General features: G+C 42.9%; 1 protein-coding gene across 3 annotated transcripts in view; it reads left to right on the top strand.

Annotated features, from left to right (window-relative positions):
* Positions 1–4,081: 4,081 nt before the first annotated feature.
* Positions 4,082–23,384, top strand: part of Kif25 (kinesin family member 25) — a 36,489-nt gene continuing 17,186 nt past the window's right edge. For all 3 annotated transcript variants that reach the window (XM_063233360.1, XM_063233359.1, XM_063233361.1), the window contains exons 1-6: positions 4,082–4,140; positions 6,849–6,971; positions 8,972–9,110; positions 11,677–11,780; positions 14,843–14,931; positions 16,911–16,947. In XM_063233360.1, coding sequence (XP_063089430.1) covers positions 9,062–9,110; positions 11,677–11,780; positions 14,843–14,931; positions 16,911–16,947 — 279 coding nt within the window. In that variant the 5' untranslated portion in view covers positions 4,082–4,140; positions 6,849–6,971; positions 8,972–9,061. The remainder of the gene's footprint in view (positions 4,141–6,848; positions 6,972–8,971; positions 9,111–11,676; positions 11,781–14,842; positions 14,932–16,910; positions 16,948–23,384) is intronic.

The raw sequence follows: 23,384 nt of genomic DNA, 5'->3' as shown, positions 1-23,384 counted from the left end.
ATTTGACAATACAAACTATCAAATCAAGAAAAGTTTGGAGTGAAGTGTTTCAAATTCTAAAAGACAACAACTTTCAACCTAGATTGATGTACCCTGAAAAACTATCTTTTAAAATTGATGGAAAAATAAGATACTTCCATGATAAAGAACAACTGAAGGAATTCATGACCACCAGACCAACCCTACAGAGAGTGCTAAAGGATATTCTAGAGAGAGATAAAGATGACCATGGTTCTAGGAACAGCAGCAGAGGAAACTCACCAGGCAACACAGGCAGTTGAATAAAGAGGAAAAGTGGAGGGTCAACAACATTAGAACAGCATGGCAGAGATGAACCAATCCATGCCAGTTGTAACAATTAATGTTGATGGCCTCAATTCACCAATAAAAAAATAGAGAAGAGTGGATTAAGAAATAAAATCCATTAATACACTGTGTACAAGAAACACATTTATCTCAAAAGAAAATTCATAAACTGAAAATTAAAGAAGAGAAAACAGTTGTTTCGTATGACAGGAGACCAGACAAAAGCAAGAGCAACTTGCCTATCAACCACAGAATGGATAAGAAAGATATGGTGTTTTCATATAATGGAAAGTTACCCAGCCATAAGGTAGGATAATCTCGAGGCTCTTATAGGTTAATGGATGCAACTGGAGATCATGCTCATGGGTGAAATGGTTTGGACTCATATGGGTGAACACTGAGTTATCTCTGTAGCATAAAAAACTGAAGGAGTTAGTGGAATCCAAAAAGCACAGTAGATACTATGGAAGTGATAGAGGATGAAATGCCTAAAAAGGGAAAGTGATAACCACTATTAATTTCTTATTACCTTGTTCTGAATTCTTGTATAATTTTCATAATTATGTTAGGTTTGGTTCTATGCTGTCTTGTTCTATTAGATTTTACTGTGTCTGACAGTATGGGCAGATATTTTGAAAATAACAGGATGTGTTATGGTAACCATTGTTGATTTCCTATTGTCTTGTCTTGAAGTCCTATAATGTTTTCATTTTTTTGTTTTGATTGGTTTTATTCTGTTTCATTTTGTTATGCATGATGGTATGGAGAGAGATTCTGAAGAAAATGAAACATTATGGTAGCTACTGTTATTTTTTATCATATTGTTTTGAAGTCCTTAGCACTTTCATTCTTTTGTTTTGATTAGTTTTATTCTGTTTTGTTTTGTTTGATTTTATTATGTGTGAAGGAATGGACAGCTATTTTGAAGAAAACAAGAGACATTATGGTAGCCATTGTTGATTTCCTGTTATATTGTTTTGAAGTCCTGTATCATTTGCATTGTTCTGTTTTGATTTGTTTTATTGTTTTGTTTTGTTTTATTCTCTTTAAAATTAAAAAATAATAAAAAAGAAAATACTATAACCATTACCAAAAAATTGAATAAGTGAAATGCCAAATTTCTGCAGACATACTGTACCAAAACTAATTTAAGAAGAAATATTAAAAAAATCTGTAAAAAAATTGTAATATGAGGTTCGATTAGTAGTCAAAAAGTCTCATAAAAAATCCCAGACCCACAATGCTTCCTTAGATTCAAACCAATAAATAATAATGAACACCGGTCTTCCCAAAACTTATCTGAAAGATAGAAGTGAACATTTCCCATTTCATGAAACCAGTACTCTATTTTCCTGATGCTAAAACTACACAAAGGTAGCATAAGGGGTCTTCAGAGTAATATCTCTAATGATTAGAGATGCAAAAATATTCAAAATACTAGTAAACTAATTTCAACAATATATAAAAAGAATTTTGTACTTTGTGACCAAATGAGATTTACCCCCAAAAATCCATGGCTTAATATTTACAAAGCAGTTAAATGTAACATATCTTATCAATAGAATATAAGAGAAACTATTTCCTGCTTATCTAAGTAGATGCAGAAAAAGCATTCACCAAAATTCAGCACCCCTTCATTAAAAAAAACACTCAACCAAGTAGGAATAGGAAGAGAATTCCTCAAATGAAGCAAGACATTTTTTAAAATTTTATTTTAAAAAGAATAAAACCAAACAAAATAAAATAGAATAAAGCCAATCAAAACAAAACAGTGAAAGTTATATGACTTCAAAACAAGATAATAAATCAATGGCTACCATAAAGCCTCTTATTATCATGAAATTAGCTGTCCATACCATCTGACATAATAAAACCAAGAAAAGCAGAACAGAATAAAACTAAATGAAAACAAAACAAGGAATGTGATACAGGACTTCAAAACAACATAATAGGAAATCAACAATGACTACTATAATGTATCTTGTTATCTTTGAAATAACTTCCCATATCATCAGATATAATAAAATCAAACAAAACAGAATAAAACCAAACCAAAAAAAAAAAGAAAACAATGCAGTATTTTAAAACATGATAATAGAGAATTAACATGGCTACCACCTTCAGAAGAAAATTCCCCATCCTTGCTAAACTGCATATTGTTATCCTCTAAATAGATGCTCAGACTACTGGCTTTAGGCCTGAAAAATCAGTCAAACAATACAAGCATTAAGTTGTGTTTTTACTTCAATAGCTATCATATCAGCCTGTGTTTCTCTGAATCCATGGTTACTTGGGGGATTGAAGGAGTTCAGTACTTCATGTCGTCCAGCTCACGTACCAGCTGGCTCACAGGAAGGGGTTGGCTTCTTGTTTCTCCTCCTGGATTACATGGCTGCTGCTGGCTCATAGGAAGGGGTTAGATTCTTGTTTCTCCTGCCAGCCCACATGGCTGAGGCCAGACATTTATGAGAAACTCACAACTAGCATCACACTTAATAGTGAAACTTCTCCCCTGAGATCAAGAATTAAATAAATAAAACCATATCAATTCTCAGTACTGCTGTCCAGTATTTTCCTAGAGAAGCCATCCAAGGCTTTTAGGCAAGTAAGGTAATAGGGCAGGACATCTATATCAGAAAGTAGGAAGTTTCTATTTGCAGATAACATAAGATTGTGGGGAGAGAATCTAAAGGAATTCACCAAAAAATGTTTTTCACTAAAAAAATTAGTTCAGCAAGATTGAAGGATGCAGGATACTTATGGAGAAATAAATTGTATTTCTATACTGTCCAATGAAAAAATAGAGATGTACAGTACCATCAAAACTATCAAAACATATATTGTAATACATTTAACCAAAGATATGCCAGACTTATAACTTTAGATGCTATGGTATTGCATGAAGTATTAGAACTTTGGAATTAAGTGTTGAGTAGAAATACTCCATGGATTTTTATTATGGGCAAAAGTGAATAAACATAGCAAGATACACTGTAGATGGCTCCTGGGTATCAGGTTTGTATAATGAATCAGAAAGTGTTTGGAATTGAAAGCACATGTGTCCTCAAATGATCCAGGTTCTTTATGATGACCTGTCTGGCAGAAGCCTTGGGGAGAAAGGATTCCTAGATTCCTAGCAGGAGGGAATGGCCCCAAATCTGTCTTCCTAGGAAACTAGCAGTTCCCCCTGTTCCCTGTGTTCTCCAGTGGCTTAGTCATTCATTCAGCATTTACAATTTATTTATAGCTTGACAACCTTGTGTGTAACCCCGTATACCCCTCTGTCCATATAGCCTGAACACACACTTCCTCTTTGGCTTGGCCTGCAGACCTTACCATACTCGCTCTGGGTTATTCTGAGCTCCCCTTCCAGAGCCCTCTTTTTATGTTTCTGTGGCTGGTTCCATAAAAAACCATCCCTCCTAGCAAGCCTGTTTGAGTTCCTTTCCCAGAAGAGGGTGGGAGGGCCCTGGGTCCTGCATTTCTCAAAGTCAGGAGTGAGTGTTGCTTCTGCTATTCTGGAGTGCCCTTGGGTACGGAGGGTCATAGATAGTGGGTGCAGGTGTGGGGGGAGTAAGACAAGTCTGCCAGCTGGGACAGTTGTTCCTGTCTCATGACGCCACATAGTGATTTCTGGGACCCCATAGTGGCATTCCCTGTGTTCTTTGTGGGTGTTTCCATCCTCGTGTGTACTCCATTCCCATTGTTTCAGTACAAGCAGGTAAGTGCTGTGGTGATTATTTTTCTTTTTTGGATTCTTACTTGTAGGTCAAAGAAGAAAGAATAGTTGAACTGGAAACAGAAAATGCTATTCTTCACCTGAAATTGGCAGAGGTAATCTTTTTAAATTTCTTACACATTTGGTGGAATTTTACCCAATGACTTAATATTATAGTCAGTTTTTACCCTTTGTAAAAGAAGTAAATCAAGGGTGACTCTCCTTTGATCTTTTCTTTTTTCTAGCTACTAAGGACATAAAAGCTCAAGGGTCTTAAAGTGTCATCTCTTACTGAAATTAGTACCTATTTTATCTCTTTCCTATCTAGTCTTTAATGAATAACAAATTCAGGAGGGACCCCAAAACTGTCTCTTTTGTGGCATTTTTATTGAGGTGTAACCTATGTACCACAAATTCATCCATTTTAAATTGTACAATTCTCAGTTTAGTAAATGTATGGTTGCGCAGACATTTTAGTCTTCTGTATTGCTATTACAAAACCCCTGAGATTGACTACCATGTAAAAAACACTTCTCTCTCTTGTTCTGAAGGCCAGGAGACCACCATCAAGGCTTATTCCTCTGCATGGCACCAACCTGGTATCTTTGCATAATGGAAGGGCAGAACAGCACAAAGGGTTGAAGCTGGTTCTCTGTAGCCTGATCTTGTCAGGAATGAGATTTTGGGGACTTCTTTACCTTCCCACAAAGTGTACTTTTTAATGCCATCATAGTGGCATGAATTTTTGAGGGGCCATTGAAGTCATGGTGGACACCTCATCATGTGCAGCTGCAGTTCCCAGAGAATACCACAGAAAGTTGAATCCTATTTCCTCATGACATGCAGCAGCAAGGTGTCAAAATTACCCAAAAGCCTAGCCCACCCATCCTCTCAGAAGTGGATTAAATAGACTGTTTATTTGTGTGGTGTACTTGTCAGCTACGGACTCTGCCATGTTGACATCCCAGACCTCAGAGCCATCTGCTCCCCACCAGCCCCACCTCTTCATGCTGCTGTGTTAGATATTATGCCAGTGAAGATGAGGCTGTTGGTAGCTGCAACTGGTTTATTCTCCCTCTAGTTTTACTCTCTTTAAGAGAGACTTTCCACCCATGAAGAGCCCTCCTGTTTCCCATGTAACCCCACCTGACACATTAGAGATTTAGAAACACTGCAAGATTAACCATTCTTCTTCCTCATTTACTAAAAACTCGAAAGCAAAATAAAGTCCCTAAGCTAATAAGACTCAGGTCCTCTGTGAGGGAGAGGAAAGAATGATATTTCACTTATAATCAATGCTGGAGACTTTAGAATACAACTGTGCATGTGTGTGTGTGCGCATGTGTGTGTGTGTGTGTTGTACTGGGGACTGAACTCAAGAACTTCACACTGAGCTAGATATTTTTTATTTGAGGCAGTCTTGCTGAATCACTAAGTGTCTCAGACTGGGCTCAAACTTGTGATCCTGCTGCCTCAGCCTCCCATAATGCTGAGATTACAGGCATACACCACCATGACCAACTTATTTATCCATTGCTTCTTTTTACCCTTCAGAGTGAGTGTGAGCCTTGATAGTTTAGGGACTTTGTTTTGCTTCAGTTTCTTTAGTCATATGAAGAAGCATGGCTCATGTCCAATAGCTCCTACATCTCTAATTTGCCTGGAGTCCACAATGGTGCCGAGGTGGTGTCTGAGGATACAGGATACAGTAGCCTGTGCAGTCCAGCAGTGGCTGGCCTCCTCCAGAGCCTCCCTTCCTATTTTCTGCTGACTTCTGTACGCATCTGATATTTCACCCCAACTTCAGTGGTGTGCTGCCTCTCCAGTGGCTCTTCCCAGCTGCCTCTTTTGCAGCACATTTACTTTGAAACAGTATGAAGACAACCTTTCCCCCTGCCGGGCTGCCCCGCCCGGCTCTGAAGTGCTTTCTTTGCACCAGAGCCTTGGAAGTCTCTGTTGGGCAAAGACATCCCCCAGGAGCCCAGGGTTCTGAGTTTATTGAACAACTTCGCCACAGGAGTCATCGGCTCCACAGCAAAGACCCTGACTCCATGCCCAGGTCATCCCCTGAGGTTCACAGATCTGCTTGGAAAGAGAATGGGAAAATACAAACAAGAGCTGCAGGGAACAAGCAGCACAGGACCCTGGCTGCAGTGCACCTGCTCTGCTCCTCCCACTTTGCTACTTGAGTGATGGCATTTTTAGCAGTGGTGATTGCGCAGGCTAGAAACCCAAGACTGCTCTGGGCACTGCTACTCCCTTGTGTGCACCCTGCTGTCCGCCCCAGCTATCTATCTTATAAGTGCTGTTAGAACCAGTACCCTTTCTCTGCTACTTTGAGTCTGGGACCTTTACCGCATACTGCGTGGGTCCTTTCTATTTACCTCCCCATCTCTATGAAAGTCCAGAGGAAGCTTTCAAATGTATGTCTTCCTTTAAAATCCTGCTGCTGAAGATCCGATAGAGCTTGACCTTATCACCATGGAGAACCGAGTTCCCAGGCCTAGGGCCTCTGTGCCCTCCCGTCCTCTGTCCTTCCCCTTCTGGGGTTGAGCCTTGGCTTTGCCCCAAGGAAGCCTTTCTCCTTTGGGTGCTTGCTTCTCCCACGTGGCTAGTGTCAGCCCTGGGCAATCCTCTCCTACACAGTGCTCATTCGGCCTAGGATTACTCACCTGATTTTCCCCACTGTGGTTTAATTCTGCACGGTGCCTTCTCCTCTGCAGAGTACCATGAACCTTCAGAAGCCACATTCTCAGCGAAAACTCTCCTACTGCATCTTCATGGATTTGAAACTTTAAATTGTCTATCTTTTCCTATCCAACAGTACCAAGAAAGGGTTGGAAGGAGTCGCCGTGAGGCCACGTGGTTTTATGCTCTCCTCAATGGACAGCAGCAATGGCCTAGCAGCGCTCACCCAGCCCTGGTGCAGATCTGCCACCTGATTCAGGTAAATGCGACCATGCTGCACACCAGGTTGTTTTCCACTAGTGAGTGCTGAGTTCAACAACATGAAGCTAGCCAGGCATGTTGGAACACATCTGCGTTCTCCATACTCTTTGAGGCAGAGGCAGGAGGATCACAAGTTTGACCACAGCCTGGGTAACTTAGCAAGACCATATATAAGAAAGGGTTGCGGATGTAGCCATGTGTAAAGGCTCTAGGTTCTCTCTTTAGTACAGGGTGGGTGGGATATAGAATGTGAAGTGTTCATTTTCTGTCTGTCAGAAGAGACTCACTCTTGAAATGAAGAGAAACCCAGGTTTAGGGGTTCACAGGCATCAGATAGGTGGTCAACATGCAGTCCATGGGTTGGTCCTCTTCAAGAGAGCGTAACATCCTATTTTTACATCAGTAGCATTTCTGCTGTCCAATACTTACTTAACAGAAGAAAACCTCCAACACACCTGTTATAACCGTGAGCAAAAATGAGAGCAAACAATATATGTGGCCATGAGATTAATATTTTGAGATAGCTGCATTAGACATTTAATTTTGTAAGTCAGAGTTGTTCTTATTGTGATGTTAAATGGTATAAAGTGTCAGATTAACTTGATCTGGTACATCGTGGCATCAAATGTTAACACTCCCTAATAAACTGTTAGTGATTTTTAGAAAGAAACATTAGGAAAACTGTTATTCCATACAATGCTTGGAAATTCTCCAAGGTGAAATCACGATAGCATATTTTTATGCCTATGATTAACAGCATTGTTTTATTTTTGTTATAGACAATGTGACCAAGAGAAAAAAATTGGGAAGAAAAAAATCATTACAACAATACAAACACCATCTGTAAACACGATTAATCTACTCTCTTTGTTGGTCAGATTTAGAAGCTTTAAACTGTTTTTGTTTATTTAGTGTGAATTTACATAGAATTAATTTTTCTCTCCTAAGTAAAATTAATCCATCTCTGAGTAGGCTATATAACTTTATCTGTAGTATAGATAAAAAAAACTACTTTGATTCAATGTAGTTTTGATGTTTTATTAAAATATTTTTCAAAAGCCGGGCGTGATGGCTCATGCCTGTAACCCCAGCACTTGGGAGGCTGAGGCAGGAGGATCATTGCAAGTTCGAGACCAGCCTGGGTTACAAAGTGAGCTCAAGGCTAGCCTGAACTGCATAGTGAGACCCTGTCTCAAAAAGACAAGAAGATGTATATATATTTTTTTCAAATATGGAAAAGTTTCCATGTTTTATAGAAAAATGCTTATCTAAAAATCAAAGAACATTCAAGCTCAGAGAATATGAAACCATGCCACTTAAGTTCTACTCCATGACCATCATGTCTTTGCACTGAAAAATCTTCGCAGTTATTTCATGGGAAAGGGACATATTTTGCACAGGATACCAGCTACATTGTTCCCACAGTTCTCTAAAACCCCTAATGCTTATTGTGCCTGGGATTCTGTTATGTACATGGATATGGTAAATGGTTTTCACTGCCATCAGCTCATGACAATAGAACTCCCAGAAGGTAGATCTGGAGAGTCCATCAGAGCTTTGTTTCCGTGGAATGTGGCAACACAGAGATGAGGACTCTGCCAGTATCACAGGATATAAACAACAGGGAGAAAAGAATGTCCCACATCCACACAATGAACCTTGCTCCTACAGAAATTGCAGACATACTTACTTTTTTGTTTAAGTACTCTAAAGATAGGAAATCTGAAAACTTGCATGAGCAGCTCCTAATGCTCCAGTCCCAGAACTACTGAATCAGTGTTTCCGGACATGACCTTGGGCTTGTGTTTGTGACTCCCAGATAGCATTTCCATGCAGCTCTGACAAAGAGCTTCTGTTCAGATGGATTTTGTTCATGATAAATTACACGTGGTTGCTGATGTCTGGACCATGTGTGTGATTGATCATTGTGTGGTTATATTGTAACAGCTGATAGTAATATAGTCATTTGCATTACATGTAGATGTTCTCACTCCTTAGAAACTTAAACAAGATGTCAAGGACTTTCGCTCTTCATTTTTGGACCTGTTGAGCAGCTGTCAAGCCCAATACCAAGAACAACTTTCTAACATGGCAGCTGCTATACGAAGAGCACAGCTCAGCACTGAAAATCTGCAAGGTGAGACAGCCTCACCTCGACATAAGCTGGTGCAGTCCTGCTTAAGTCGTTTCTTTGGACCCTTTACTGATGCCTGATATGTCGCTCGCAGCAGTGATACAGTGCCAATTGTTTCCTGGAGGCTGGCTACCTCTGCTCCTCCTCCATTGCAGCCCATCCTGCCTCAAGGTCTCCCCTTTCTCTTGGGCACATGACAAACATCATATTGACCTTGCCACTTAGGGCCAAGATGGCACTTTCTGTGCCCATTTTTCCCAAACAGAGCCGAGCTGTTCTGTCTCCCTGGCTCCTTTCCTTTTTCCTGTCCTTTCTTTCTTCCTGTCCATAGTTGGGCTGCTCTTTGGCTACAGTGGTTTTGTCATCTCAAACCACAGGATTTGTACTGTGGTAGCGCTTTAGTGCTGTGGCATACTCTTGCCTCAGTACTGCTGCATGTGTATAGACCGCACTTGCTGGAGCCATGTTGTGTTGAGTCCACCCTAACACAAGTCACAAGCCAGGAATGTGGGAAGTCATCATCATGTGTTTTCCCAGGTAAGTGTATCAAAACATGCAGACTTTTATTGCTGTCCTATCAGGCCAAAAGATATTTACATTAGATTTAGATAACCCATGAGCTCCCTCAGTGGCCTCCATAGTGCATGCAGGTCAGTGACTTCCCGCAGGGAGTGTGACTTCTGTGTTTGTAGGTGTATGCATGCGTGTGTGTGTGCGTGTGTATGTGTGTGGTGTGTAGTATGAGTGTGGTGTTTATGGAAGGCCTGGGGAGTGTCAATGTGTATGGTGTTATATATGCAGGAAGGTGGAATACATGTGTTCAGTGTATGTGCGTGTCTATATGTGCTGTGTGTGGTGTGTGTTACATGTATGGTGTGTGTATTGTTTCATCGGATGTGTGCATAGTCTCCAGGTTGCATATTCTCACCATTATATGGCAGTGTCACAGGGAAAAGGGAGGAGAGCAGCTGCAGCTTTTCCCTGAGGACGTATTGCCCTGTGTGACACTTGTGCAGCCCTGAACACTATCCGAGGGTCACTGTCCATGCTGATTCCAGGAAATGTGGCCAGAAGAAAGATGTCCCTTGGTATTTGTTCATGATGACTGTCCTGTTTGAGTGCCATGGGGGTGTCCTGGCTGGTCAGCCTCCTTGAGGTATCTTCATCTCTTCAGCTGATCCTTATCAGAGATGAGGCTCAGACATGGCTGATGCTTAAGCATTGTATCTGTCAGGTCCAGTGGTGGAACAGCCAATGCTGGGGACCAGGGAGAGCTGGTAACAGCTGAGTGGCTGAGTTGGAAGGCTCCCACACAGAAGCTACACTCAGTGAGGGACTCTCCTTCTTAAACCTGTTCGCTCTCCCTGGGCCCCAGTGTCTTTCTTGGAGGGAGATGAGCTCTTTAAGGGTGTTCTGTTTCAGGGTCATGAGCATCACATTGTGGTGTGCCATCTCAGCTCCTAAAACCCTGGCCAGGCTATGTCCTACAGCTGATGGTACACAGTACAGCCCCAGGAGATGCTTGAATGACCCTCCTGGCTGTCATTTATCCTGTAGCCACAACACATCTCTTGCAGTAACCTACATGGGACTTCAAGCTATTGGCCAGACCACCTGCACAGTAACCTGTCTGGCTCAGCTGTGATATTAGCTCAATATTTAGTGGATGGTCTCTGGTCATCCTCACATTCTGGCTAGGTCTTGGTTGGATGGGAAAGGAAATAGAAGCTGCAAGTCACCATTAACAGTAGACAAAACCAGAAGCCAGACCCAGGTTCTCTGGTATCTCTGTTTCCCACTAAGTAAGCTCTAGGACTGGGGAACCTGTATACCATAAGGTGGTTGTTGAGCCTGAGGTCCTGTGTGTGCTCCACCACTGTTCATCCCTGTGCACACAGGGCACCCAGAGCCTCAAATGGTCCAAAGCCTATCCTGCTGACCACTTGGGGAGTTTAGCATCTCCTGTAACATTCTCTGCTTGGAGAAGCAATTTAATCTGCCCAATTACCAGGCCCTCCTTTTTTTTTTTTTTTTTTTGTTACATTGCATATTATGATCTTCTAAATAGTTGTTCAGGTTACCAGATATAGGAATAAAACAAAACAGTACAACAGAACAAAACATTGGATTTCAAAAACAAGACAAAAGGAAATCCTCCATAGTTACTATAATGTATATTGTTATCCTCCAAATAGATGCTCAGACTACCAGCCTCAGGCCTGCAAAGTCAATCCAACAATACAAACATTATTTTTCTTACTCTGGTTGTTATCATTTCAGCCTGACTTCCTCCAAATCAGCCCATTGCTTTTGGTGGTGGTGGGGTTGCTCTTCTTGTCTCCCATCCTGGGCACTGGCTGGCTCATGGAAAGGTGTGGTTTGGCTTCTTGATTCTCTTCCCACTCCCCATGGTGGCTGCTCCTGGCTCACGAGTAGACGTGGCTTGGCTTCTTGATTCTTTTCCTGTTCACATGGTGGCTGCTCCTGGCTCATGGGAAGGCAAGGTTTACCTGGTTCTCCTTTCCTGCAGTGTTGCTGTGTGCAACCTTGGGTAAAATTATCCTTTCAGCATGTCAATCCGAAATCCTTCATCTCCAACTGTCTTTGAAAGAAATGGACATGCGCTACCACGTGGAAAAACAGAGGAGGAGAGAGCTCCACAACACTCTGGTGGTGAGTAGCCCAGGCTGAACTCTGCAGTTCAGCAGAAAGCATCAGAACAGAACTACAGTGGCATGAAGGCATACCTCAGTGACACTAAGCCAAAATTTTAGAGACTCTTAGGGAGTAAGAGGAGGTGAGAGGACAGGAGAGAAGCCTGAGGTGGGGCGGTCTTAGCACAGGGGGCAGCATAAGGCAGCATTGAATGAAAAGACCATCACCTGGGATTGTATGTCCTTCTTCCCTAGAAGCCATTGGCTACCCTGGATAATAGGTTGAGAAGTGGCCATGGAGAAGGAAGGGGATCACTGTAGTTGGTATTGAAAGCAACCTGTGATTCAGGGACACACTGAAACCACACAGGGCATACATCAGGACCACATCAGCACCTCTGAGATGACCAGTGGATCAGGCTGACAGGAGTGCAATGAAGGGAGGTGGGAGGGTATTGGTGTATCAAGAGCTAGGACTCTTCCTGATGCAGATGTGCTGAGTCTTTGATATGTGAGGACTGGCCTCTCCTGCACCCTGTCAGCTCTTTTGCCTCCCAGGGAATCTAAGCAAGAGTCCAATGGTCTCTTCCTCACTTTCTTGGAAGGCCTGGGATCTGCAGTCCTAGGAAAGGTGAAGCTAAACCTCAGGCCTGCACTTACCAGTATGAGGGGGCCATGGTTGATGTTGATTTGAACAGCCTTGCTTCTGGGAGGTGTGGCTCCTGTGGTCTAACCCTAACCCTAACCCTAACCCATCTCTCTAGTTCCAGTAGCCAAGTATACAGGCAGCCTGCATTCCCGAGGGGCTCTCTGACCCCTTGAGGAGGTAATCCTTCTGTTCAGTGACAGACATGTCTGAGAATAATTCTCATTTTAAGCATATTTTCTTATATGGTTCTGTACTGAAAATATTAAGACAGTTACTGGGCACTGACTTAATCTTCAGAGTGGCACTATCTTTCTGGATTGAGAAGCTAATGATGAAAGACAGAAGTTAAGTAAAATTCCTCCATAAGCTGTAGTATTCATTATGAGGAGACGGGAAAATGAAGCTGCCCAAAATGGACACAAGTCCAGAGCAGAGCACTTGACTGTAGAAGATTCCAAGAGTGCTGAAATGAGCTTAGGTCTCTTGGTCTCACTTGTCTGTGTCCCTGCATAAAGAGCGTGGGGACAGGCTTGCTGGTTCTGCTTCTGTGGGAGCCCAGAGGACACCTTGAGAGGCTGCAAGGTAGTTAGTAAAAGCCACTCACTCAGTTTTCAGAGCATGATGAGAGCATGTTTCCAGTGGAAGTGCACACTCTGCTTGCTCACTCAGCACGCTGTGTCAAGGCTGAGCAAGGGGAGGAGGCAGAGCTTCTGCCTCCCTCAGGATCAGGGATTTTTGCACCGGCATCCAGGGATGTCCTCTAGACTGTGCCCTGGCTCTTTTTAGATCGTCATCTTTCTGAGTTATTTGGAGATGTAAAAAGGAGGCTTGTAATATCTGAGCATATTCAACTTTGAAAGGGTCTGATCAGAGTACTGTAAACTATTTTGAGAGACTAGAGCAATAACTAAAGCTGACTGGGGTTCAGTAGGATAGACGGGGGGTGCTGAAGAATATTAGGGCTCCCAGCAGTGGCAACACTCTGATGAGTCAAGACCAGTTTCCAGTAGAGGTATGCATGGTAGGATTGACATTATCATTATGTTGTTACTAGCCAGCCCTCTTGACAACTTCTAGAGAAGTATGAGAGGTGGATTGTGCCTCTGGTGGTAGTGCCCTTGCCACTCGGCTTCTCTGTCCATGTGCTGATACCCAGGGGTAGGGGTGCAGGCCTTGTCTGTAGGAGCGACATCTGTCCTCTGCAGATGAGACAGCTGCTGAGTCTTAGCTGTTTTCTTCCACCCAGTCCAACCCTCGCCCTTACTGAAGTCTCCTGTCAGGTATTCAGTGCAGTTTCCCTCCCCTTCTGAGCCTTTTCCATGACTCTATTTCGGACTTGGTGCACTTTCAGGTACAAGCAGACTTACATATGTGCCAAGGGTCCCCCTACCTCCCCAAGTAAATCACCATGACCGAGAAGTTGTGAGGAGCCAGTGGCTCCCATAGGGTCAAGTCCAGGCCTCTTTGGGTATGAGATATCTATTTGCCCCATGACATGCATTTGATATAATAGTCCCCAACTCTGTCAGCCATCAGCCTCAGAGCTGCTGGACATGCAAGAGCTCTTCTGGGCTGCGCCTCTGGAAGAGCGGTAGGACTAGAGCAGCCCCAGTCCTGTTCAGATCTGCATAGGACTGATGCCAGAGAGGAGATTCTCACTCCAGGCACAACACTCTGAGAGGGGGAAAGTAGGCTGGTAGAGCTTAGCCACCTAAAGACATTAGTGGGTCTTTGCTGTGACAAGGGCTGCCGAGAGCCAACGAGAAGGCAACAGCACCTGGAAAGCCTTGTCTGCAAGCTCAAGGATTTGAAACAGCCATGTGAACAATTGACATCTTTATTGCGGCTCCACATCATAAAGGGCATGGGTAGGAAACACCAGCATAGTATGTAGGGGCAAGTTCCCTGTCATCAGAGCCATAAGAGAACAGCCTGGCAGGAATTTACCTCTCGTCTCTACAGCTAGATTAAATACTATTTTGAAACATGTTCATATCATAATATAAACCTTAGATTTAATAGATTTATTCGTTCCCTCTTTCTATGCAGGTGGAGGGGTTCTGCCCTCATATCTCTGGAGACAGGATAGCTGAGTGGTTCTTTGTTTAAAACTGGGCAATATCATATCTTAGAGGAGCCTTTTGGGGGAGGAACAAGAAACATGGTGGATTTTCTGATATATTGGCTAAAAATATTAGTCTAGGATGTCATTGATAGATATTTTTATTGATAATTATTGCCCGATGATAATCATTTGCAAAGGAAACATTTGTTACATTTGAATTTTAACATGCTGGCAGTAAACACTGAGTTAAAACCCCACACTGCAGGGATTTCCCCCGCAAGGCCAAAGGAGCATAGTACACTACTGAGGGTTGCCTGGGGTTAGATCTTGCTCCTGTTTAACAGTTGAAATCCATTTATCCTTGCAGGAGCTGAAAGGAAATATCAGAGTTCACTGTCGAATTCGTCCTTTGTTGCCTTTGGATTGTGAGCTAGATGATCCAATTTTACAGAATGGGTAACTTGCTGTGGTAGTCTTATGTGACTGGCGTGGCTGAGGAATTTTAAGGAGAAGGTATAGATGTGGTATGAACTTCCAAGTTTTCCCAGACTTAGGCTCTTGCTAGAGCTCTGGGGATCTGGGTGAAGGCTCCCTTTAGGACTGTGTTGTCCCTATAGAACATGGCTTCAAAGAGGCCACAGTACCTGCACACACACAATGCATCTGAGTGATCTGTAGCCCAGGTCTCCAAGGTTTGTCCCTGTGCTGTCTAGGAAAGCACTACATCAAAAGGGTCATCCTTCCCCTCCTCAGAGGGACAAGACAGTGATCGAAATTGACCTGATTCATGCTTCTGATCTGGAGAAAGTTTGATCAGAAGTTTGGTCATAAGTAATACAGAACTTTCTCAAGTTCATTCGTTCAAATGTTTACTTGAAAAGCAGCCTACATAAGACTGCTTGCTCTTTCCCTGTTAACCCCCTCTTGTATTGTTAGGGTAAACTGAAGCACAGTTGAGGCCACTGAGATAGATAGGGTTTAAGCAACGTGTGAGGACTTTATAAAGACCAGATGTGAAAAAGACCACTGGCCTTGAGCAAGGGGCAAGAGCATGTTTCATAGGAGCGTTTAGGTAGGGGATAGGGTGCAAAAGTTTGGGTCTCTGAATAGGTCTAGGGCTGGGTGATAGGGCAGTGTTGGGTACCAGGCGTGCTGGCAGGCACAGCATGTCTCCTGTGGTTTTTCAAGGAATCAGTTCTCTGCAGTTTGAGCTGTGTAGGGCAGCTGCTGGCTTTCTGCTTTGGGGAATTTTTCTCTCCTAGCTTAGCAGGGCTCTAGTTCGGAAACCTACCTGCTCCTGCTGCTGCCCCCAAGGAGGCTCCCACCCTCTTCATTTGCCTGGGTCGGTCTCTGCGATGGTCTGCTTTTTGTTTGGTTTCTGGCACTTTTGGTCCTCCTTGTTAGTCTGTCCTGGTTTTGCTCCTCTTTTAGGCACTGGCTAGAGCCTTCCATTTGCACCAAACAAGTTAGCATTGACTTCAGACAGTTCTCTGGAAGCCCTTGATCAGTCCCAGAATGTGAAACAATCTTGTTTTGATGGTGATTGAACTTTTTTTTTATTTTTAGAGGATTAGGATTTTCATTTTGTCAGGGATGGTATGGAATTTACTTTTTTGATTGGTAACCATTTTTCATTTATCAAAGAACTGAAAGTATGGAACCTCAAATGGGCTAACTTTTCTTGCACTGTTTTTTAAGTGGTGTATACTGATTCCTTTTGTTGCATTGTTAATCTGTGGCTAATGGATGTAAATAGGTACAAACTGAGTAAGTCAGAAACTCCTTTGCTCAGTTGCCCCAGCCACTGGGAACACTGAGACACAGTGTTCTTACTGCTGCTTGGGGCTGTCCTGTCTCCTTCAGAGACTTGGGAGAGGTTTTGTTTTTGCTCTTCTGCTTTTTACATTCACTTAGTTTTATTTTGAAGCATGTTGCATTTTTTCACATTCCAGATTGCTTGCAGGGTACTTAGGTTCCCTGAGGCCCAGACCTTGTAACTTTTGTGCATCTCCAGTGTCCTATAAAGGGCTGTACATATGAGGGAGCTTTAAATACCATGTAAGTGACTGGTCCCTCCAGTGCACATACACAGGAGGGCGGAAACATGGGCTAAAAAGCAAGTTAATGGAGAAAAAGTTCAAGAGAAAATAAAGAGGAGAGGGTGAAAATAAAATAAAGAATAAAGAGAAGGTGAAGCCGGAAAGGCAAAGAATGGGTCTGTAGAAAGGCAGCACATGGACACAGGAAGAGGCCAGGAGCACATGTGAAGGAATAAGCAGTGAAACCCTAGTGTAGGGGGACAGAGGTGTGGAACCAAGAGTCAGAAGACGGCAAAGCAATGATGGCAAGGGAAAAAATAAGAGCTTTAGAGTTTGAATGGTAAGAACTGAGAAATGGCATGTGGAGAGGGTCTTACACATCCTTTATCCCTGCAGCTCCGACTCCCGAGAGGTGGCCCATGCGGTGGATGAGGTGAGTAGCTCTGAGTGTCCTCTCTACAGAAGCTTCCTGCTCAGACTTCCGGTGTTCTCAGAGATTTCTGCCACTGAGAGCACCTCAGAAGTGGACCGAATACAAAATCATTTCTTTCCTTACACTGTACTGTCTTCATTAACAAGAATAGCTTTTGCTTCTTGATTTTGGCTGAAAAACTAATTCAAAAAGCACCTTGTTCACCTTGTTCATGAGAAACCCACACCCCGAGGTCTGGGGGAGGGAGTTATTTCACCTGCATTAATTTTCCAGTGCAAAAGAGGTCTTTTGTAAATTGAGTTCTAAAATTTAGGGCATTAAGAAATATCCTTACAAATACAAAAGCAGTTATCAAGTGTGAAGTTTACAACTTTGACTTTGAAATCAGTATGATATGGTTTCTCTTTAAAACCATCACACTTAGCTTTATGTACCAATTTTTTTTTTTTTGTATTGGGAATCAGACTCATGCTTGCCAGGTAGGTGCTTATGCCGCTGAGCTAAACCCATGGTCCACCTTTTTCTTCATGGTTTTGTTTTTTGTTTGTTCATTTTTTTGTACCGGGGATCAAACTCATGAACTTATACTTACCAGGCAAGCACTTGAGCCACTGAGCTAAATCCCAAGCATAGCTTTACTTACCATAAGGCCTAGAAGTACATAGTTGTGTTAGCCCAGCACCCTCCTGTAGTCTCTAAGGAAGGGATACTGCTCAGAAGACCCTAATCTGGGTTGGCAAATGGACAGGAGAAGGCAGGAACCCTTGTGTGGACAGAGAGAGAGAGAGAGAGAGAGAGAGAGAGAGAGAGAGAGAGAGAGAGAGAGAAAAGTACCAAGCATGATGGCTATGATCCCAAAATTCAGTGTTCGTCGTGAGGGACTCCAGCCAGTGCAGCGTGAAGCACAATCTCAGCAAGTAACTCAAGCACTTGTAATCCAGACTTGGGAGGCTGAGTCAGGAGGATCATTATAAGTTCGAGACCAGCCTGGACTGCATAGCGAGACACTGTCTCAAAATGACAAACTCAAGAAGATTGGCACATGTAATTGTAATTAAAGCCTTTGAGTTCATAATTATTTCTTTAAAAATTCTCACTGATGCACATGCTCTAGGAGGCATATTTCAGGGCAAATGACTAGGTTTTGAGAAAAAAGTTCTTTTTTACAGATGATTCCTATTGGTAAAGAATGAGTAAAGGAATTAGAAGACACTCTTTGTCACCCTTGAGGCTGCTGTGGCTCTCTGGGTACATGACACTGCCTTGGGATGAGGCATAAGAGGTCAGGACTGCCTCTGAAGCACTTCTGTTCTAGTCATGTTCTCCAAATTTGTTTTGTTAAAGGAAACAGCCACATCCAGAATGTGGATGCTTTTTAGAACAAAGCTTCTGGTTTCTTTAACAAATCACTGACATTTCTAAAAGGGCGAGGAGGCAGGAGGTGTAGAGGGAAATATATAAGCTACATGGTCAGCCATTGCAGGACCTCACCCAGAGCTCAGCTTGAACAAGTCCACTGTAAAAGTGTGAGAAATGGAGAGGTGGTGTGTGCAGTGTGAATGGGGAGAGAACTTCTGTCTCCCCTTCACAGCTGCTGGCAGGGCAGAGCATTAAAAGGGGGCCCAGGACAGGTTAGCAGGAGAACAGTACACAGCCTGTTACGAAGTTACAGGACACTGGTCCTTTTGTAATGAAGTAAAGACCTTAGGGTAGTGGTAGGACCTGAAAACATTCACACAGGCTGATCGGAGAGGAGAGTAAGGAAGACAGGACATGAGAAAGCAAGGTCCAGCTCAGCAAGCTGTAACTGTGAGCCTGTCCCCTGGGGGGATGTTTCTTCCTGGGTTTTACTAACTGCTGTCAGGAAGGTGGTGTCTTCCTGTGCCCCCTATTTTTCAAGTGCCTTTAAAGGCAATCTTTATGCAGAAACAGCACATTTGGAATAGCCTGTTTTGCCTCTGCTAAAGGTTTGAACGTGGTTTGATTATGTCCTTAGAGGCTCTCATGCTGGAGGCTTGGTTCCAGAATGGCCTTTTGGGAGGTGATGAGACCTGTAAGAGGTGCTACCTTTTCATGACAATTAGGTGGCCTCTGGATGGACCTTGGTCAGTTCCCCTGACAGTGAGAGTGTAAACTGCTATGCAAAGAGCCAGCTTGGCTAAACAATTAGTATTGCTAATTCTGAATTTAACCTGAAAATCTCAGGGCATATAGATTAGATTATTCTGAAGATATTTTATTTTGATTGCTTTTCATCTCACCTACTTTTTCACAGGATTTGTTTCATCTGAATCAATCTATTGTGTACCATAAACTTTAGCCATTGTTTAAGTTAATTGGTTTTTGGCCTTTTTTTAAACAAGCAGACCAAGAAAATTGTTCAGCTATATTTAAAATTCCATTGACAGTGCCTCTAAAATAAACACTGCCAAAATTTCACTTTAGAGGATTGTTTTGTTGGATGTATGTTGCCTCAAACACCAATATTGTTGAGTGACGCCAAACAATGAAAGAGAAATGAAATCCTCCCTAATAAATACTGGGTTAAAAGGATCCCTGGTCATCACCTCACCACTCCTCATCCACTGGAACTGAGCATGATGTGTGGCAGGCCTTCAGAAGTTTTCCAGTGGGAATGCACTCCCTGGGCTGGAGGCCTAACCAGGCTCTGAAGGAAAGGTCGCTGTTAATATTAACGGTGTTTCTTTGTTACCTTATCCGTCTTGTGAAGGACCTCTCCAGGCCTTGCAATTCAGAAATCTGAATCCCCTCATATCTTACCAAACAAAATAAGATAACATTTCTTTTGACTGGGGCATTTGGATTATGTGTAAGAAAAATCAGCCAGATTAGAGTTCAGTCGATCTGCTTGTTAAAGAACTTTGTACCATGAAACCTGCTGTAAGAGCACCTCTTTGATTTTGTGACCTTGTACCTCTTGGCTCCCACATGCTATTTGTAGTTCCAAAAGTCTGAAGAGTTTCAGTTTGTATTGGATGTAATATGGCATTTAGTTTCAGTTAACAGTCTCATTCAGTGCTTAATAGTTTTGGACTCACTATGTATAATAAGACCAGCCACAGATGGAGAGTGACTGTTCCCCTCATTCCTATGGCTTCCGTATTTGGGTTATTTATTTGCATTTTTTATTTAATTTACATCCGCTTGTTTCATAATCAGGTATGGGAGAACAGACTTCTGTCTCTGTATCAAGTTTTTGCTGAACTGTCATTTGCCGTTTTCTGTATTACCAACAATGACAGTTACTGACTTGAATTCCTGAGTGTAGATGGGCAGATCCAGGTCACATCACTTATCTCAATGTCAAAACATGTTTTGGAGAGGTGCCCAAGTACACTGGTAGATTTGGCACTCTGGAAAAGACTCTCAAATCCTGGACCTGCAAGTCCTTCTCAGATTATTTGATCTTTTCTCTCTCTGGACTCCAGGCCTTGAACAGCCAGGAGTGCGAGTACCAGCTAGCGATGTGGCTCATTCAGAAGGACAGAGCACGTCCAGGCCCTGCTTTCTGTAGCACTTGACCTGCTGCTGTACTGACCGAAGGCTGAGCTAGCTGTGTCCCTCCCTGATCCTGACTCCTCCAAATTCCAGACCCATGCAGGCTATACCAGCAGGGCCTTTGGGCATGGTGTACACGGTTCTCAAACCAAAAATAAAAGTTAAATTCTTGGCTTTCTCTTTGGATCTACTATTGCTTTTCCAAATCAACAAGTGGCCGCACAATTTATGCAGGTCGTCATTTAATCCTTCAAAGATCTGTTCACCCTGCTGTGAGCATCTTTTTTGACTGTCTGATTTACTCCATTTTCATCATGTCCAGGCCATGCCCATCCCTCCCTCCCTGTCTATGGCTGACCTAGAAGTGTGGTCAGGTCACTTCTTCAGTGCATCTCCATGAAGTTACGGAAGGCATCGTGTACCCTGTGTTGCATTTGTCTGTCTACCTGTGCCTATCTGTGGCTCCTTTCTGTCTCAGGAGTTTCACCCAGCTTCTCTCCTGGCCTGGCTTACCTGCTCTCACTTTTCTGTTTTAAACATAAACATCTCTTCCTTGAAAAGCCTTTCTTGGCTCCCAAGCTATGGCAGGATACTCTCAAGGGTAATCTTATTGCTTCTTCAGGGTACTCAGTCGTATTTGGTGGATTTGTCAGTTTCTCTGCTCATGTGTGTACATCACTGAGCAATAAGCTTCACTAGGTCAGTGTTCTGTCTCTGTTTGCCATGTAGACTCAGAGCAGGCCTGGCAGGATCAGTTGTCAAGCACTCATTCCATGGCAGGCACTTCCTATCTATCCTGTCCATGGGGACAGAGGGACACAAAGGAACAGTGGGCTGTTTTTCATTAAGATGTTTGAGAAAATGATTCACTTTGCATAATGCTTTCAGAGTTTCTTTTTTTCTTTTTATTTTTTTTTTTCTTTTGTCTTTTTCGTTTTTATCGGTACCAGGGATCGAACTCACAACTGCCTGCTTGCAAGGCAGGCGCTTATGCCGCTGAGCTAAATCCCCAGCCCCCAGAGTTTCTTTATAATGGAATTCCTTCTTCTTGTTTAATCTAAGTCATAGAACCATAGACTTAATGAATTATAAAACCATACGGCACTAGGGCCACCTGGTAACATTGAGTAGTAACACATAAAAAATAATAAATGCAGTAGCTTTTTAAAGAGTTCCACTGATAGGTGGATGTTGTCCTGTGAGCCCTCCCTAGTTTAGTAGTGAAGCAAAATATTTTAGAACTGCTGTGTCAGTTCAGGTAAGTCAGAGAGAAAAAGTATCATGTATCATATGTGCATAAGAACAGTATGAACTCACCTTCACAGTTATGGCCCCAGACATCTGTGACCCTCAGTCATCATCAAAAATGCAAGAAGGATCAGTTAGTGTTTCGTGTCTGGTGTGGTGCATGTCAAGTTTATCCTACAATCTAAGCCAAATGATATGGAGCAGAAAACAGATTTGGAAAGAGATTTTTGGTCCTGGAAGGAGGGCAGTGATAAGAAGGGAAGCCCTCAGTTCAGAGGGAGGGGAAGAACTCAGAAAAGGCTGAGAAATCAGTATGTTAAACCAGGAGCCACAGACCCTGCATCTGCAATTAACCAGCAAGAGCAACTCTGAATGTGCAGAAGGAAGAGGTTGCTGCCACCCTTGCTGCAGGGTCATAGTGTTTTGATGCTAATGGAAATGGAGCAGTTTGGTCCCCTGCTCTGCGAATGGAGAGCTCAGGCTGAAGCCAGGACTTCGGGAGCTTTCATACCCATCATAATGTAGAAAAACTCCCATAAGCCAGTAAGTGAGAACAGCTGGACGCTCTTATAGGCTGGGTACTTTTGTTTCTATGCCTTGCAGTCCCTTAATCCAGAACAAGGCTTTCTCCTCTGTTCCTGGTTCTGATGTCACTTCTATGCTCACATCATATGGAAGAGACTCTGCTGCTATTGTCCTCAGGCCACAGGCACTTTGGGCACTGGCTCAGCATGTAACCATGTCATCATACCTGTTTTCCATCAAGTGCACTGAACAGGAATTGACCAATGAATAAGGGCTGAGTCTGATCACCTGGGCTACCTCTTTTTTTTTTTTTTTTTTTTTTGTCTTTTTCATTTTTATCGGTACCGGGGATCGAACTCATGACCGCCTGCTTGCAGGGCAGGTGCTTATGCTGCTGAGCTAAATCCCCAGCCCCTGGGCTACCTCTTCTTAACACAAAGCAAGCTGCATTGGCAGATAGCTGTGTGACCTTGCAAATGTTATGTGGCCTTCATGCCTAAGGGATGGGAGACCACTGTGCCTATCTTTTGCTGTCCATTAGAGGAGTTAGAGGATGCTTGGACTTCACCTAAATACATATCACCAATCTTTCTCTTTTTCCTTTTTCTCCTCCAGCACACAGATACAGATTGATCATAATTTCAGTTCATCATTTTTTATAATGTTAAAACATGCATGACATAAAATTTACCATCTTAACTGTGCTTCTGTTCTGTAGCTTTACATATACTCATGACACTGTGTCTGCCACCACCGTCCATCTCCAGAATGTTTCACCTTCCCATGGTGCAGCTTTACCAACCAACACTGACTCTTTTCCCATTTTTCTGTGTCTAATGCCAGCATTCCACTCTGTCTCTGTGAATCCAGTCACACTGGGGACCTCAGGTATGTGGAGTCACTCAGTGTGTGTCCTTTGTGACTGGCTTATTTCACTATCCTGGCACCCTCAAGGGTCAATGTCAGGATATCTTCATTTTACTCATCCTTCATTTGGGTTCTCACACAGTTTTTCTTTCCTTTAAACTTTGTCATAAAATAAAAACACAATGTAAAAATGTGTCATAGAAGAGATTCGTAACTTAACGCTTTGGTCTAACTCAGGTCAAACCAGGATATTACTAGCTCCTAGGGTGCCTGCTGTG

This window comes from Cavia porcellus, unplaced genomic scaffold, assembly GCF_034190915.1.
Source record: "Cavia porcellus strain 051 isolate PalLab524CR breed Dunkin Hartley unplaced genomic scaffold, mCavPor4.1 scaffold_22, whole genome shotgun sequence".
NCBI classification, from domain to species: domain Eukaryota; kingdom Metazoa; phylum Chordata; class Mammalia; order Rodentia; family Caviidae; genus Cavia; species Cavia porcellus.
The sequence above is the reverse complement of the archived record's forward strand: the minus strand, read 5'-3'. Positions and strand labels throughout refer to the sequence as shown.